Source organism: Aptenodytes forsteri, unplaced genomic scaffold (genome assembly GCF_000699145.1).
Source record: "Aptenodytes forsteri isolate BGI_AS27 unplaced genomic scaffold, ASM69914v1 Scaffold130, whole genome shotgun sequence".
NCBI classification, from domain to species: domain Eukaryota; kingdom Metazoa; phylum Chordata; class Aves; order Sphenisciformes; family Spheniscidae; genus Aptenodytes; species Aptenodytes forsteri.
The window spans coordinates 1,194,905-1,212,027 of NW_008795133.1; the positions used below are offsets into that span (position 1 = coordinate 1,194,905).

A 17,123-nucleotide genomic window follows, 5' to 3' on the forward strand; every position below is an offset into this window, starting at 1 on the left:
TGGAACATCTGTAACAGCAGGGAGAACAACAACTAGTTTTTTTTTTAGCTGAAGAGCTGTCTAGAGAGCTAGAGATGAGGGAGGGTAATTTCAGAAGTTGCTGAATCTTCTTTCTGCCATCCAGCATGTATTACTTCTCTTGTATAGGATTCTGGAGGAGGATAGTCTGGTTTATTTTATGCAGTTGTAAGGATAATGGAGAACAAACTTCCAGAAATGTTTGTGTGTAATGATATTTTTACCTGCATAGGCTGTTCACAATTCTGCTATGGCACAAATACTATTTTCTTATTCTTATGTACATCAAGTTGTTCTTTTTTTTTTAAAAAAAAAAGAAAAGAATTTATGAGCCTTTATTGTTTTGCTAGAAATAAGAACACTTTCTCATTATGTTTTTTGTTGTCATACTTTATTTTGAGAAAATAAATATTTAAACAAATGCAGTGTTGGTATTTGGTTTACATCACAGGATGGCCACTTCATGCTCGTTAATGTAAATGCTACAGAATGGGGAATGATCCAGTTGTTCTTTAAGCCATTGTTGTCTAAAACACTGGCCTCTGCACTCGTTTTTGTGTATTTTAATTGAAAAGAAAGGTATGATTTGCTGCCTTGATTTGCTGTGTTCTGAAAGAGACGTCTGTGACTGTTCTTAGAGTGATTTTTCAAAAGCATGTGAGAGCTTTTGTGAGAAGCCATAATGGGACAACAGACTTCTATAGCACTTGGATGACTTCAAAATTTTTTGTTTTGTGGGAATAGTATTTGAACCGTTTAACTTAAGAGGTGAATCCAACTGAAGATCTCAGAGAAACAGTTGTCACTGTGAGAAAATATACATGACTATGTCTTTTTAAGAAGAAAGACACTGGAATGAATCACCTGTGTTTGTTTATATCAATATGGAATGTTTTTGAGAAACTTCATCATCAAGAAGTGCATTATCTTTTTGACATTGTGTGACTAGTGTAGTTGCAAAACGACTCACAGAAGTGTAATCTCTGTTTTTGTTTGTTTTTATTTAAGCAGAAACATCATGTACCAAATAAGGTTCCTTACAGTTGCACCTCAAGAGGAGGGAAGTGTTAAAGAAGAACCAATTTCAGAAATTCAAACCAGACGGATGTGGCAGTTTGACCTGGGCATTAATAAACTGGATAACTCTGTCAGAAAAACTGGCCGCATCCCTAAAGCCCTTCTACTAAAAATCTTCCATGAAATATGCAAAACAGGTAAGTTGCTTCCAATTAAAACAAAATAAAAGCTAAATTTAAAGCTGCAGTGTAACAATTCATCAAACCAAGGAAATTAATTGAAAGTGTTCTGATTTATATTTTGTCTTTCAGTGTTGTTTAATCTGCTGCATATGTTGATGAACAGACTTTAAATGCTTTAGAGATGTTATTTTGCTTTGAATGCATGTGTTTACTTTTCCAGTTTTTTTTGTCTTTGGGAATTTGTAAGTCTTGTAAAAATTCAGTGTACTTTCAAGAAATCTTATATAGCCCTGCTTATTGTGCATTTTTAGTCTGGTAGTGTTACACCTTCCTCATATAATTGTATTGTGCACTCTGAACAGTATATTTTTAAAATGTCTGTAATAAACCATGCCGTCCTTAAGAGAGAGGTTATTTGTTTTAAAATGGAACTATACAGGGAAATGTGGAGGTGATCTCCAAGTTTTCGCATTCCCAGGTAGCTGTGGTTGTTCAGGACAAGAAAGCTTTATTTTTTTTCAATAAAACAAAAATAAACAGCTGAGGCATTATTCATTCTGACAGATTCAATACCCCTTTGGCTAAAAATAGCCAGACTATATTAATATTTTGCAAACCAGGTACCACAGTTGATGAGGTTTGGTACCAGTTAGGATGAGTCAATGGAGATACTTGCTAAATATACTCACTAAGTATTACTGCCAATATTTATCAATGACAGCATGTATTGTTTTGTTTTAGTGTTAAACTTTGCTATGTATTGCTCTGGACTGTTAATGGCTTTTATACATGGAATTGTGAGTTTAAAAGTTTTGTAGTTCACTGTTTTAAAGCTGATTCTTCAATTCGTGCTCTCTTTCTGTTGAACTTCTTAGTTTTTTCTTTTTGCTTGTGATATCCTTTCTGATTCTGACTGCTTTGTCTTTTTTAGGTATAAACTTATAATTTGCGAGTGTGGCTTGGCAAGAATTCTATGTCTTTAAACTTACCTGCAAATCACAGTTCTTCATGATCTTTGATTAGTTACACAGTTTTTAGGAAGTCATATTAACAAAAAGATTAATTGCCTATAGTGGTTTCCTTCTGTGTAAGTATTAAAAAAAAAAGCATAGAACTTCACAAGAGATTTAACTAGGATGCTATTAAAATAAATGACAAATATTTCCATATGAAAAATTCAGTCCTTTTTATTAATCATGTTGAAACCTAATTTAGCAGAAGCATGGGAGGTTAGTTATTATTGATTTCTTAAAAAGATTTGCCTGTGTTTCGTATTGTTCCTCCATTTCTAATTACAACACGAAAAATGCCCAAAGAAGGTGCTTGCTGTAGATCATGTCCTGCATCTTTCCATACTCATACTGCCAAACCTTTTCCTCTTTCTTTTGCCTTTCAAAGTACTCAGTCACTAGTATAACACTGGCATTGTGAAACTGGAGATGTGTTGGGTGTTTTTATTGCATGAACTAATTGTATGCAGGGATTTAAAAGTTAGTCAAGTATGACTTACCTCACCACTCCATTATGTCTTCAGAAGTTCAAATCCCCATTTGCAATTTGTACCTGCCCCCTCTCAATGTTTTAACTTATTTCTCTTCTTTTCTCATTATTGCTTATTTTTTTCCCACTACTGCCTGTGTTTCTTCCCAGATGAGTTTACTCTGTATAAATAACTTCTCTACTGTAGATTGCGCTCTTGAAACATAGTTTACAATAGTTATGTGGTATCCTAGATATGCTGGTCCTTTTCAGTACCTGAAGATCTAGTTCTAGACGGTATATAGCTTTCTGCTGTTGAGGGTTTTTTTACTTTATTTTGCCATTATTTTATAGCTGTATAGCTGTTTCTACAGCTCTGTATAGTTAAAAATTACACTTACAGTGATCAGCAGCAGCTGGAGATTATTTTTACTGGCAACAGCTCCTGCCTCTATGCTGGGCTGTACACAACTTTGGAGTGTTGGCATGATGATTTGGAAGGAACTTACAAAGCATTAGTGATGCTTTAGACTTCAAGTCATTTTGGAAGTCTGAATCTTTCAAGTTTGCATGTATGTCTCTGAGATAGAAAACCTTACAGAATTTTTTTCATCATTTATGTTGCATGTGAACATTTATCTTGCTCCTTGTTAGATGAAATTACTTCTGAAGTATACCTTTCTCTGTGATAGGAAAGGAATAGACAGCATTTTTTTGCCTTTTTTTTTTTTCTTTACAGTATGCTGCTTTCTAAAGAAACTCTTCTTTTTATTAGAAATTGCTGGGTTTGCATATAAAGATGTTACTGAAAAAAATTTTATGTCTCCAGCTTATTGGGTAATCTGTGACAGATTCTGTAGCTCTGCCTTACTTTGCCTCAGGGGTAGTAGTGAAGTCCAAGAAAGATGAGTTCATAGTTACTTTTTCAACATTCTGGGGCTAGTACAGAAGTCAGAGATGGTAGACATCCTTACAGTTTCCTTCACTATTCTCTAGATGTAAATTATGTCATTTATTTTATATTGAGCCATGGGCAGAAGTGGAAATGGAAATTTAAATGTGGAATGTCTCTGAATACTTTGAGAACTATTCCAAAACATTACTCTGAATGTTTTGGAATAGTATGGAATTGGTATGAAGTATTTTGCAATTTTAGAAATTTACCAGAAAGTTATGGCCCTGTTAGGATGAAATGATCTATGGATCTTGGATTAGGAAATTTAAAGTACTAGATCATCTGAGTTTAGTATTTTGTGTTGTAATTTTTAAAATTTCAGCTGAGCTCATTATTGTACTAAATGGCATGTTTTATCGTGAATCTTTTTCATGGTAGCGCATAATAGTGTCATTGCTTAATAATTTGGGTATCCTCTTCAGAAAAATCTTACAATTTTGGTGAAGATTTTATTCTATGCAAAATGCTTAAATACTTCAGTTGGTCAGTCTCGAATCTTTTTTCTAATATTAAATGCATGATTATTTATAAAGAAATTTGTGGTTGTGTTCCACTTGCAGGGTGTCCAGGGAGTAACCAGACCTTGCTTTTGTTGCGAAGCTGTGGTGCTCTTTTACCAGAGGTATTGTCACCTGAAAGAACAGAACTAGCCCATATGATATGGGACAAGATGAAAGAACTGGGTAGGTTGGTTTTGTTAGTCCCTCTTGCAAGAACAGCTATGTGCTTTGGTTACTTTCTTTGTAATAGAAGACTGAATGTATTTTATTAGTGTTTAAATGTTAGGTTATAACAGCAAATACTCATTACCAAATAAACTCTAGGTTTTATTATTCAGGTGAGAGACCTATTTCCTATTCTGGGAGTTATACTGACATCTAGGGGTGTTAATAATAAATCTAAAGATTCTATTTTTTGTAAGATGCTTAAATTGGACTTTTGCTTGGTTTTGATTATTGTAAGAATGTATTTTACTTTTCTGTTAGATGTTACCTTGATATCTGGTGGGCTGAGTATTCCTAGTGCTACCAGCTATTTTATCAGATGATTTTTTTATTTTAAGTGAGTCATTTATAAGTAGGCCTTACATAGGTGAACTGCTTCTTGATAGCAATATTGCTGAATCTGTAAAATAAATACAGCTGTAGAGACTGTGGAATAGCATGCACATGAGCATTGATGTTAACTGTGCTCTTGTTATGTTTTAGCCTTTTATAAACGTGTGCTGATAAATAGATGTCTGATATTTCAAAGGTGGATAAAATTAAGTTGTCTGGTTATACATGAAGTTCATACAGAATGAAATTGATATGGAATTAATTACCTGAGAAAGCTATAAAATCATGTTGAATTTAGAGAATCAACGTTCACTGACTGTGGTTGAAATATTTCCTTAGGTGCTGTGTATGATACGAGCCATTATAATGCTTTACTTAAAGTCTACCTTCAGAACGAGCACAAATTTTCTCCGATGGAATTCTTGGCCAGAATGGAGGAAGCTAATGCGCAGCCCAATCGAGTAGGTACCTTTTTGTGGTGTTTTCATTCTTAATAGTAGTATCCATTTATTGGATGGAAATCATTAACTTCCCCTTTTTGTTTTCTGTAGGTTACATATCAAAGGTTGATTGCTGCTTACTGCAATGAGGGTGACATTGAAGGAGCGAGGTATTCTTTTGCATTTATGTTTAAAGTGATTTCCACAAAATCTGTTTCTCATATTCCCTACCATTAAAGTTAAAGTTAATTTCAGTGTAATTCTTCTAAATTGAGCAAAGCAAAGAGGGGGTTTAAGTAAATTTTAACCAAACACTGCAGAGCAGTTTCTTAGAGACTTAAGCAAAATAAAAATAAGTGACAGACCAGTGTGTTCAAATCAAATTATATTCAAGTTGCTCAGAAAGTAACTTGTTTTGTCATTTCTAGAGCCAGCGTGAAAAAGTGTGAGGTTATCAAGGCTTAGTGCCTATGTAAGAAAATGGCTACTGGGAAAGGCATTTGAGAACAAAGTGGGCTAAGGCGCAAATAGTAGTAATTCTGGTTTTTGTTGTTGTTACGCAGGGCTTGCTGGATATCTGTCTAACATTTTAATTTTAGCAAGGTTAAGTTGCAACAGTGTGATTGCTGGGCATAAGTAGTAAGAAAAAGGAAGATAAAAATAAAAAAGCCCAGCCCCGCCCTTGTGTCTGCGTATTTCAGTAACAAATACAATTCATCTGAAAAAATGAAAATGACCAAATTATGAGCATATTATGCGGCATCCCCAAATGTAATTGCTCAGTGAGATCAGGATTTGGTTTTGTTTGATGATACAGTACTTCTCCAGCAGAGCAGCAATAGCTCGGTATGTCTTTTCAAAGGAAAAAAAAATTTAATCATTCACTGTCTTGTATTTTGCAGTAAGATTCTTGGATTTATGAAGAACAAAGATCTCCCAATCACTGAGGCAGTTTTCAGTAGCCTTGTGAAAGGTCATGCGAGATCAGGGTAAAGTTTAATACACCTTTTCTTTTGTTTTCTTCTAGCTTTGTACAATATAAAGTGATACTGTATAGAAAAATTACATGCTGCAGAATAGTATGATGGTTTGAATAATAATGTATAGAAGACTGTCTTTTTATACATTTTTGAAGCAAAACAGGGCTATTTAACAAAAGAACTAGATTTTTTTTGTGTCTGAAAATCTTGAATTTCAAGATAAATTACTGTACTTTTGTACTGTTTGAAAAAGAAATTTGCTGTGCTTAGTTTTGAACTTTTTCAACTGTTAAAGTTGAAAGAGTATTTTAAGTAATACAATAATTAAAAGATTTACACTTCCACTTTTCAGGATTTACTTACTTAAAATAACTTCTGCTATGCTTGTTGCAGTCTTTGTTTCCAATTCTAATTAATGAGGAAATGTGGAAGTCACGAGAAACATTATTACAATTAAGTCTACTGAGGGGTCTTTCTTTTGAATTCCTTTAGAGATATGAAGAGTGCAGAAAATATCCTTTCAGTGATGAGGATGGCTGGTGTTGAACCAGGTCCAGACACCTATTTATCACTGCTGAATGTGTATGCTGAAAAGGGTGATGCTGGTAGCATCAAAAAGGTATTGCAAGTCTGAGTTTAAATACAACGTGTTTGATCTTTTGTTTGATTTAACTTTGGAATGCTTACTATCCATGCAGGAGGAATAATACTGAATTTTATAACTTGTTTCCTCCTAGTCTGCAGCAATTAAACAATTTTTTTTTCTTTTTTTTTGCATCTGAATAGCTGGTTAACTGAAAGCAGTTTCATACTTTATGAAAAATACTTGTCTTTTGATAGTTGCCTTTCACTCTGAGAAGATAATGTTTGCTAGTGAGTGATTTAATAATTCTTTTTTTTTTTAAGGAGACAAATAATGCATGTGAGATATTTATATATTTATTTCTAAAAATAAATAAAAAGCAAACCTTGATTTTTCTGCTCCTAGTGAGCCATTCTTTGGTTCCCATTGGAGCCAAAGAATCTTTCCAGAAAAACTGATTTTTTCTTGAGAGTTCATGCCAACAACTTAGGTATTCATGAAGTGTGGATAAGATAATGCTGCCTTAGAGCCCTTTGTGTAGCTGATTTTTTTCAAGTATTCTCTCTTACTTTTTTTTAAATCAAAGAAATATTCGGAAAGGAATGAGAAAAGAAAATTGGTTTGAGTTTAATAAGTAGTATCAGATGGAGAAGACCAAATCAAGGAAGAGGATGTGGGAAACAATATTGTTCTGTGACTTACAAATTAAACAAATCTTCATCAACCAACCTTCTTCCAAACACTATCAAAAAGTTTGATTAATCATTCTCCCCTTTTCAAAGTAATTTCTTTTGAAAGTCATCTCTCAATGGGAATACCTCTGATGTTTTCAAATATTATTAGATGTTAGAGAGGAACTATCTATTATATCCCTTTTATCTGTCCCTTTTTCTTTTTACGGTGTAAGGGTGTTTGAGGCCCTCTCTATGGATCTTAGGTATTCTCTCTACCATATTCCATGTATCTAAACCCATGGTTTTAAAAAAGGAAAAAACCCCAGCTTTTTGTGATTTTTTTTTTTTTTTAATTATTATTTATTTAATTTTAATGTATTCTGTTTTGAGTCACTTTGGAGTTTATGAAAGTTAAATTTGTTCTGGTTTACAGACTCTAGAAGAGGTTGAGAAGACTGAAGGGTACCTTATGGATAGGATTTTGATGCAGGTGATTTTTAGCCTTGCCAAGGCTGGATATCCTCAGTACATCGAAGATATTAAAGAACGCATAAGATTTGAAAGGGAATTAATTCCAGGTATGTCCTTGGTTACTACAGCAGTGTTTTGCTACTCATGGTGGAGAGGAAAAGCATTTTCTTTTCTCCCCCGCCCCCCCCAATAATGTTAGCAAAAATCGGTAATTTTATACTTTGTCTCTTGAATACTTAGGGAAAATAATATTTTTGCCATTAGTTTGTGGATTCATTTGTACTGCTTTAGATCACATTTTATAAAATTTAAATATAAACCAATTTTAATAATTTACATACAAAAATTAATCTATCAATTTTTTAAACTTCTAAAATTCATTAGGATTTTATAGGAAAGCAGTAAGCGTGGAGTCCTTTCTTCAAACAACACTGTTGTAATTCCTGTTGTGACAACTCTTTCTGAATATCATAAAAAGGGAAACTAAACACTGAATATAGTTTTCTTTAACTACAGTTAAAGTCACTTTTGGATCCCAGTGTGCGTAATCTGATTGATAACTGTTAATTATACTTCATCCATTTTTTTCTTTTTTGATGTGTTTAGAAATGTGTTCCTCTTAGTATCCTTCTGTCATGCTGCAGTGGTGCTGCTTCTGTAATTTTTGGCATGGTCTTCTAATGGGAAAAGTGAATTTCATTGGTAAATATAAATTCTGAAAAAGGTAGTCTCAAATTTGATTGGTTAATCATGTTTAAAAGTATGCTAATGATACTTGTAAAACATTTACTTTCCTAGCTTTCACTAATTTTAGTAGTTTAATGAGAAAATAGTTATATGCACTTTTTTAATTTTGTCATTCTCTGTTTTTCAATTGCTAGATGCAATGAACCTGTGTTTGACTCTGGTAACTCATGGCTTCGAAGATATAAGTTTCCATATTTTGAAGTCTTTTAATCATTTATCACGTGATAATACGGACCAGGGTAGCTTCTTCTTGCAACATTGTGTAAATAGAGATATGGTATGCAGAATAGTAATACTTTTTTCTTAATATACTAATAACAGTATATTTATATAGTTTAATGCAACCGTGAAGGTGGAGAATAGTAGATTTTTTGCACGGTTCTTAAAGAATAAAAGAAGGATTTTAATATTTCATATCAATTTGCAAAGTAAATTGAAATTCACAAAGGAATCGTGTTTGGCATGCATAATATCCATTTCCTAAATATTAGAAGAATCTGACATTCTTAAGAATTTTGAGAAATGGACAAATATATTAAATTAATTTTTGAAATTCTTCGCAGCCCGTGAACAAGCTGAAGCAATTTTGTAGTGAGTTAAAAGAAGCAAAAATGCACTCAGCACCGTTACCATTTATTTTGCGTTGCGCTTTGGAGGCCAACAAACCAGGTACTCTGCTTATTTAGTTATTTTACATATGCTTATTTAAAATACTTGGTCACTGTTTAATTATCTTCTAAATGTTTTCAGCGTTGGCCATTGATGTGATGAAGATGATGAAAGAGGAGGGCTTGCCACTCAGACCTCACTATTCCTGGCCACTGCTAGTTGGGTTCCAGAAAGAGAAGAATCTTAAAGGTTAGTTATCTGATAAATGCTCCTCTAGCTTCATTGCAAACCTAGCGCACAAATCTTTATTAAAACATTGCTATGAGATTCAGCCGACTCTTCAAAGTAAACTAAGACCTTGCTGCATGTCTGTCTTTGTTGCAAACAATTTTGCCTTCAGAAAGACTTTTTTTAAAACCTCCTTTCTTAATCATGGTACAGTTCTACAAATTTAAAGTCTACCTTTGCAGAGAAAGATGTGAGAGAGTGTTTAATTATCTTTTTAACTCTTCACATTCTTTCTGCCTTCCACTGGTTCTTTTTGCTGCTGATTACCTTTTACAGAGTTTACTCTTGAAGAAACTGAAATCTGAGAGAAGAATTTAAAAATCAGGTTATGTTATAATAGCTCTCTTGGACTGCAAACCCAATCCTTTTTTCAAGCCCACTTCTTATTATCTACCTGCTAAAGCCAGATGTGAGTTTCGTTACAATAATAAAAACTGCAGGAGAGCTTACATTGCTGAATGTGCGAGCCTGACCTGACAGCATACTGATTGAAGGACAGAAATGCTCAATTTTTGGGATTCTTAAGTAGGTTTAAGCATTTAGCATACTTTCCCCTGTTACACATGGGGATGTCTACAGGATATGAATAAGAATTGAACAAATATTAAATTTTAGAGTACAGTATCTAATTCTTTGGTTTGCGTTATTGGTAATTCAGAAAGAATGGTATTGTAAAAAGATGCTTTTAACAGAAGTACTTCCCCCTTGGGGAAACAAAAAACTGTCTTTTTCATCTTATCTCACAGTATAATGTGCTTTAGAATGAGATGCAGAGTTGTTAGTGTGACACTGGGTGACAAACAAAATGCACAAACAAAAAAAAAGTGCTTTTAGCAGACTCTTCATATCGCAATTTTATCTTAAATACACAGTCACATTCCAGTTTGGAAGAAATGCTGAAACAAGTATTCCCTAATTGTTTCTGGCTATAAAAATGTCTCAAGTCTTTTTCGAAAAGCCTTTTTGAAAACAATATTCAGTTTTTATTAACTCCTTAGGCTCTGTTCCTGCTAGACTACTTCCCAAGTTTATCTTCTCCCAGGTTTTCAAATGCTTGAAAGTTCTATGATATTTTAAAAGTCTGGCAATGTTGTTTTAGTTGGGTCCTTTGTGACTTACTTGAAGTACAATGTTGCCAAAAATAAGTAAATTTAAATCAATGTCATACTTCTCTATGTGGGTGCTGCCTACTGAAAAAACATGCTTTCTGTTATTCCATGGAAAATTTCACCTCGCTAACACAATTATAAGAGACGCCAGAAGTACTTTTAGATTTAGACTTAGCTCCCAAAACTGAAGCAATATCTGACCGTCGAGAGAAACAAGTTTTCATATCTCTTTTTGGCCTTTGGCAAGATCAGAGGTTGCCTTATTTTGGACTCCTACTGTAGAAATCAACTGTTTTGGCTAGTAGTTGCTGCTGGAAGTCACGTAAGCAAATTGAGAAGAAAACTGATGAAGGAACCCTCAATAGTGGCTTTCTTTGCCATTTTCTAGAGAGCCTTTCTTCTATCTGCAAAGGCATTGATACATAAACTTCTGTATGGCTGTATGATAATACTGTGGATTTGCAAACACATTTTTGTAACCTGGTACTTAGTCTCCGAGTTTGAATTATCAAGTGGGAATGTTACTCCTGTGTGCATACCTATAAAAGTCAGTGATTTTGCAATTCTTAAAATACAGAAGGTGATACCTAAGCAATGTCTTCTGCAGTGAAGAATCAGTGGAATTATTCTTGCTGCAGTGAAACAAGTTGTCTTGTTCTTTCCCATGTGTAAGCTTATGTTCATTTTTCAAAATTTAATAATAATAAAAATGAGTAAATGAGATCCACTATCTAAAAATACAACCAATATGCTTGAAAGAAAGTAAGGGGGGGGGGGCCCCCCCCCACCCGGAAATTGCCTAAGCAATGTCTTCTGCAGTGAAGAATCAGTGGAATTATTCTTGCTGCAGTGAAACAAGTTGTCTTGTTCTTTCCCATGTGTAAGCTTATGTTCATTTTTCAAAATTTAATAATAATAAAAATGAGTAAATGAGATCCACTATCTAAAAATACAACCAATATGCTTGAAAGAAAGTAAGGGGGGGGGGGACCCCACCCACCCGGAAATTGTATCATAGAAAAAATAGAGCAAAGAATAGTGCTGCAGTGAGAACCTAAACATGACAGCAGATAGTAAATGAACAGAATGGTGCTTTCTAGCAGCAAAAAATAACAGCTGTGTGAACAAAAGCGTAGATAGACACTGTATCGCATCTCATACCAAAAATGAGGTGGTAATTCCTTTCTCTGCAAAGTAGTAATGACCGGCCTAATGCATGTAACTTTGCATCTCAGTATAGGTGAGGCTGGAAATGGAAAAGAACTTTGAGGAAAAACTATTAAAAATCTGGTAGGATGTAGACAGTGGACTAAATAATCATTAAAGAACACAGAATATAAGCAACAACCTATCTAGAACTGCAGGGTACAAATGTCTGAATAAGTATGTATAATGTGACCCAAACAATTACATAACTAGCAGCAATGTTTAATTATATGTTTGTTTAATGTTTATTATAACAAAAGCTGACACTGGATATCGAAGGAAATTCCTTAACTTCTGTATTATGGAATTGAGTTTGAAAAAAAAGTAGCAGTGAAGTGGTGGCTAAGAGGAATGAAACTAAGCAAGGTCACTTTTAAATATGCTGTAGAGAACTTAACCACTCTGAAATAGCAAACAGCTCTTTTCAGTCATTTTACACAGGCAAATAATTTCAGATGGGGCATTCTTGCTTTTATGTGCATCTGTTCTCTAAGTTGATAATTAATTATTTCCCTAGTATTTATTTAAGTAAATGCTGTTATGCTTTTAGGAATGGAAAGTGCTTGGAGGGCTTAAAAGATCGATATGCGGTGTGTCTGAAACTATTACTGGCACTGAGATTCATCTTGTATCAGATTAAACACTAAAAACAGGAGGGCCTAGTGTAAATAAGCAGAAATGTTTGACTTACACTTGTGACTGAGTATTTTATAGCTCCCCTTCATCTTTGTATAATCATGTTATTTTTAAAGACAGTTTTCAAAAGTCAGTTGTGTATCTCACTTTGATTTTCTACTAAACTGTTGTTATATACACAAAGCGTGGTTAGTGAACGATAATTCAATTTTTACTTTGGGAAATAAGAGTCTGAGTCCAGAGAGGAATAAGGATGGTGATTTCACAAAGTAACTGCTTGAAATACTGTTTTGTAGACAGACTTTTCTGGCAAAGAACTGAGTGCATCTGAAATTAACAGCACAAGCAAAAATATGTTAAATATTATGTCGTTTTCCTGAATGTGACCTCACTTTTCAAACTGGAGGTTTTGGGTTTTTTTCTTAGAAAACTGCTTAAAGCCCAATTTTACTGCCCTTGCACATGTAGAACTGTACGTAACTGCCTTAGAAATCCCCCCTGTTCTGATGGGACTGCTTTAGGAAGAAGGCACGACTTATTGTGAGAAACTTAGGAAATGAAAGGTGGACTGAAATGCAAGTCTCACTTTTCACTTCTTGAAAAGCAGCAAGTTGCTCTGCTCTACCACAGAAATATTATGACGATCTTGTAATTAATCTCTGGTATTTGTTCTTGGATATACTGATTCGAGGCTAGAATCTGTTCTGTTGGGGTGTTTGAGTGCTGTTTCCAGTATTGACAAAAAGGAGAACAGAAGTTTGGCTGTGTTTTATTGCCTGTTTCTGTCCTCTTTCCACTCACTCAGTTATTTGTTTTTAAATACTCAGCTCCTGTGGTCCTTACGTATCTCAGCCCAAGATCTCAAAAACCTGTTACTGATCAAGCAGGGAGATGGCTGGAAGACTTTACTGTGGGTTTTAGTCATACCCAGTCTTCTGGATCAGTGGTCTCCAAAGTGGGATGTGCAGGGCAATCCATTGGGGTGTGAGTGGGCTGTTAATAAATAAATAAATATTTCATCCTTTTTTACTTTGTATTTTTGTGTATGTTATATAATGTGCATAATATATCAGTACAGTAGTACATGTGTATAATGGCTAAATAAATATACATGTATTGGGGGTGTGCTCTCAAAAAAGTTTGGGAGACTAGTGTTCTAGATAAATGTGACTGCGCTTTTGTCTCTCTCTTTAGTCTTTTCTTTGGTTTGGGGAGAGAGAAGAGGTTAGTGTGTTTTCCAATAGGAGGAGCAAAGAATTCCTAAAAGTCCGCACACAGAATGCTCAAGTCCTATTTCATGCACGTATTTGACAATTTTATAGTATTTTGATTGCAGTGGGAGCGTTTCACTGCTTTGTATTGTGGAAGATATTTATGTGATAATGAAGTAGTTCACTCGATGAGGTAGAAAATGTATGCAAAATTGTAGGATTCTGTGTTGGTTTTCATTAATCTTCTATTCCCCCAAAAAGTTGTACATCAGCCATCTTAGAAATGAGGAACTCTGTGGCAGCATTTTTTTTAAGTTTGCAATTAATTTGTCTATGTGCAGTATTGTTACTGGTATTCCTCCTTATTCTGCATCTCACTGTTGTGCTGGTGTTCTAATCTTCATACGTGCCCTTTCCTACTTGGGAACTGTGCCCTAGTAGACATTTCTGACAAATGTCTACTAGGGAATGGGGATGCTTAATAAGCCTATTTTTCTACTCTGTTCTAGATACAAATTTGAACTCAAATCTCCTGAGTTCACCACACCTTATTCACTACATTATCTAGTTCTTGGTCTTCAAACTACTTTCTAGTGATACAGATACAGTTATGTTTGAAAAGGTTTCAGCATAAGAGGACTTAATGTATTTTCTGGGAAGTTGAAAACATGAAATAGAAACTAGCTGTCAAAATTTGAAAGGTATCAAGAAAGACTTACTGTAATTAATTCTTTATTCATATTTTTGCAGATTCTGGGCCAAAATCAGAGTTTTGTTTAAGGCAAACTCGAACAGATGATGCGACTTTAATCTAGTGTGACTTGCCTGCATGTATTTTCAAGTGCTCAAAGGGAATTCACATTTGATTATTTGCACCATAGTGCACTGCATAAAATATTCATGGAAGTGTCACTTTTCCATAGGTGGCACTCCAGGGCAGAGACAGGGACTTTGGGAAACTTTACATTTTTAAAGTAATAAGTATGAAATGCAAGTTGAAAAAAACATATGCTGTTTGGTACTGGTGTCCTGCAGCAACTGACAAATCATTTTCAGACCAGCAAAAAATGATAATACCTGTATTGGTTTTGACAGGGGTTCAGAGTTTGCTGGCTAGGGTTACTGTAAGAAGTTTCTGCAAATAAGAAGAGTGTGAGCAATTAAAAAGCATGACGTATACTCTAAAACTCTACACTCGAATTGCTGAATTATTAAGATTTGGTATCTGTTGTCTTCAAATGCGTATCTACAGTAGTAATATACAGTAGTTGTGTGAATTGATCTGAACCCTGTAAAAGTTATGATGTAGCCTCACTGGGGCTTGGGAGACTCCAGCCTTTCTCTGAATTTCCAGTTTGAAGCTGATGTGTTGATAGAGTCAAATCAACCTATTTGCTTACAAAAATGTTATTTGTTTTAAACAAATCTAGAGACAAATCTTGAAAGCTTGCCTTGCTAACCAGGGTTGGATACTGGGAATAAAGCTAAGTAAGAATGTATTATGTATTGAAGAATGCATTTGTATCTTGAATTTGATTATATACTTTACACCAAATTTTCAGATTTTTTTTTTATGCACAATAATATGGACGTTTTGATATATAGCTCTAAAAGATGTTTTGCAAACATGACTAAAAGTAACTGTCATATAGTTACTGTGTTAGAAAATAACTTTGTATACTAGCAACTTCCAAACTAGCCAAGAATTTCATGGTTTTGATAGTACAGCAAGTAAAATCTTTTTAAGTTTCACAACTAAGAACTTTATTTACACCTAAAATAAAAATGCAGGAATTTGCATGGCAATTTCAAGGAGGGAAATTGAGGAGACAAGTCCTTTTTTTGAAAAGCAACATTTATTTTTAAATGTTGAGTATCAAGTTTTCATTTTTCTGAAATGCTTAGCATTGCCAATTTTGCCTTGAATAGGTATCTTTGAGGTCCTCAAAGTGATGCACGAGTTGGGGGTGGAACTTGATACAGAAACATACACAGACTATGTTTTTAAAAATTTTGCTACTAGTGAAACTGCCCGTACCCAGCTGAAGGTGAGTTTACATTTACAATTCATAAAAATGACTATTGCATGGCTTGTTTTTTTGTGTTCTTTGTGAAGGCTTTAGATCCCAGTAGTGCTCTAAACATGAACTTGGTATGATGAAGCCTGTTCAGAATATTTAGATTACTTTTGAAACACTTGTTGCACTGATGGTTTGTTTACCATGTCTTTCTCTGGCTTCGTTTCTTTCTCCTTTTCAGAGCTAACCAAAATATTTTGCTCAAGACTTACTAGCCTTGTTTCCTGAAGTGGAAAACTAAATAAATGAATGATGTCCCTTTTTTATTGGGGATTAGAAGTATTACAGTTGTTTCTGGTGCAGTTTTTTTTTTTACTTGCGAAAGAATTCAGAATTGCAGACTGAGTTTAACTGTCCCACTCTTTCTGCCTTTGGTAACTTTGTCTCTTGCGATTTGATTTCAATACAAAAGCTGCATAATTTTGGATCAGTAGCAACTTCTCTGGCTAGCCATGTCTACTTCTGTAGAGCACCTTCTATGTTCTCAACAGCTATCAATACAAGAATGCCAATGTTCTTTGGGAAGGAAGCGTTTAAAAATACAAAGTATCAGAAGGTCTTCTTTGTGTGTACTTCCAATGACTGATTGCTTTATCTCTAGAAAAATGACTGCCTGTTTGAAAGTGTTGGACTCTCTGTAGCAGAAATAAGATATGAAGCAGCAAATGGAAGACTGAACAATGTTCTTTCTCTATGTAAGTATTTTTCATGTTGAATGTTACTACATACTTGGTGGTAGTGTTGATTGGTTGTAGCTAAGAGATTTACATGTATTAATACATGAGGTTTAAATATATGTGGGAAACTTGAGCAAAACTTTTATTATGTGAGGTCCTCTGTGATGAGATGTCAGACTGCTTGAAACTACCAATTCTGGACAACATACCATGATTAAATTCTTTTTTAGTATTGAACCTGGCCGTAAGATTTACATATAAGATATTTACAAATCACAGCTTTGCTGTGATTGTGATAGGATTCTGATCCTCTTGTACTTAGAGGGCTTAAGGAAACGATTTGCCTTGCACAATGACTGTTAAGTTGTTGGTGCGGAGATTGTTTTTGTTTGCAGCATCAATTACAACAGGATGCTAGTCTAACATTATGGCTCTGAAGTACTACAGAATTATTAATGAAAGAACCAACTTTAAAGAACTGATTGGCACTGATGTTAACCTGAGAGTGCTCTGCTGATCTGTTGGTCATGGAAGTTGTGTATAAATCTGATGAGTTAATTAGATGATGAAATTTTGACAGCATGAATTAATCACTTCTTAAGAGTTTTCTCCAAAGATTGTTCTGATGCTCAGTGCTTGCAAAAGTGTCGTGGTTTAACCCCAGCCGGCAGCTAAGCACCACACAGCCGCTTGCTCACTCCCCCC

General features: G+C 34.5%; 1 protein-coding gene across 1 annotated transcript in view; it reads left to right on the plus strand.

Annotated features, from left to right (window-relative positions):
- The first annotated feature begins 1,030 nt into the window (after positions 1-1,030).
- The window catches only part of LRPPRC (leucine rich pentatricopeptide repeat containing), an 83,598-nt gene continuing 67,505 nt past the window's right edge, over positions 1,031-17,123 (plus strand). The window contains exons 1-12 of the mRNA XM_009278402.2: positions 1,031-1,232; positions 4,212-4,334; positions 5,049-5,170; positions 5,261-5,319; positions 6,052-6,138; positions 6,622-6,748; positions 7,820-7,964; positions 8,739-8,881; positions 9,168-9,273; positions 9,355-9,462; positions 15,593-15,711; positions 16,343-16,436. Coding sequence (XP_009276677.1) covers positions 1,037-1,232; positions 4,212-4,334; positions 5,049-5,170; positions 5,261-5,319; positions 6,052-6,138; positions 6,622-6,748; positions 7,820-7,964; positions 8,739-8,881; positions 9,168-9,273; positions 9,355-9,462; positions 15,593-15,711; positions 16,343-16,436 — 1,429 coding nt within the window. The 5' untranslated portion in view covers positions 1,031-1,036. The remainder of the gene's footprint in view (positions 1,233-4,211; positions 4,335-5,048; positions 5,171-5,260; positions 5,320-6,051; positions 6,139-6,621; positions 6,749-7,819; positions 7,965-8,738; positions 8,882-9,167; positions 9,274-9,354; positions 9,463-15,592; positions 15,712-16,342; positions 16,437-17,123) is intronic.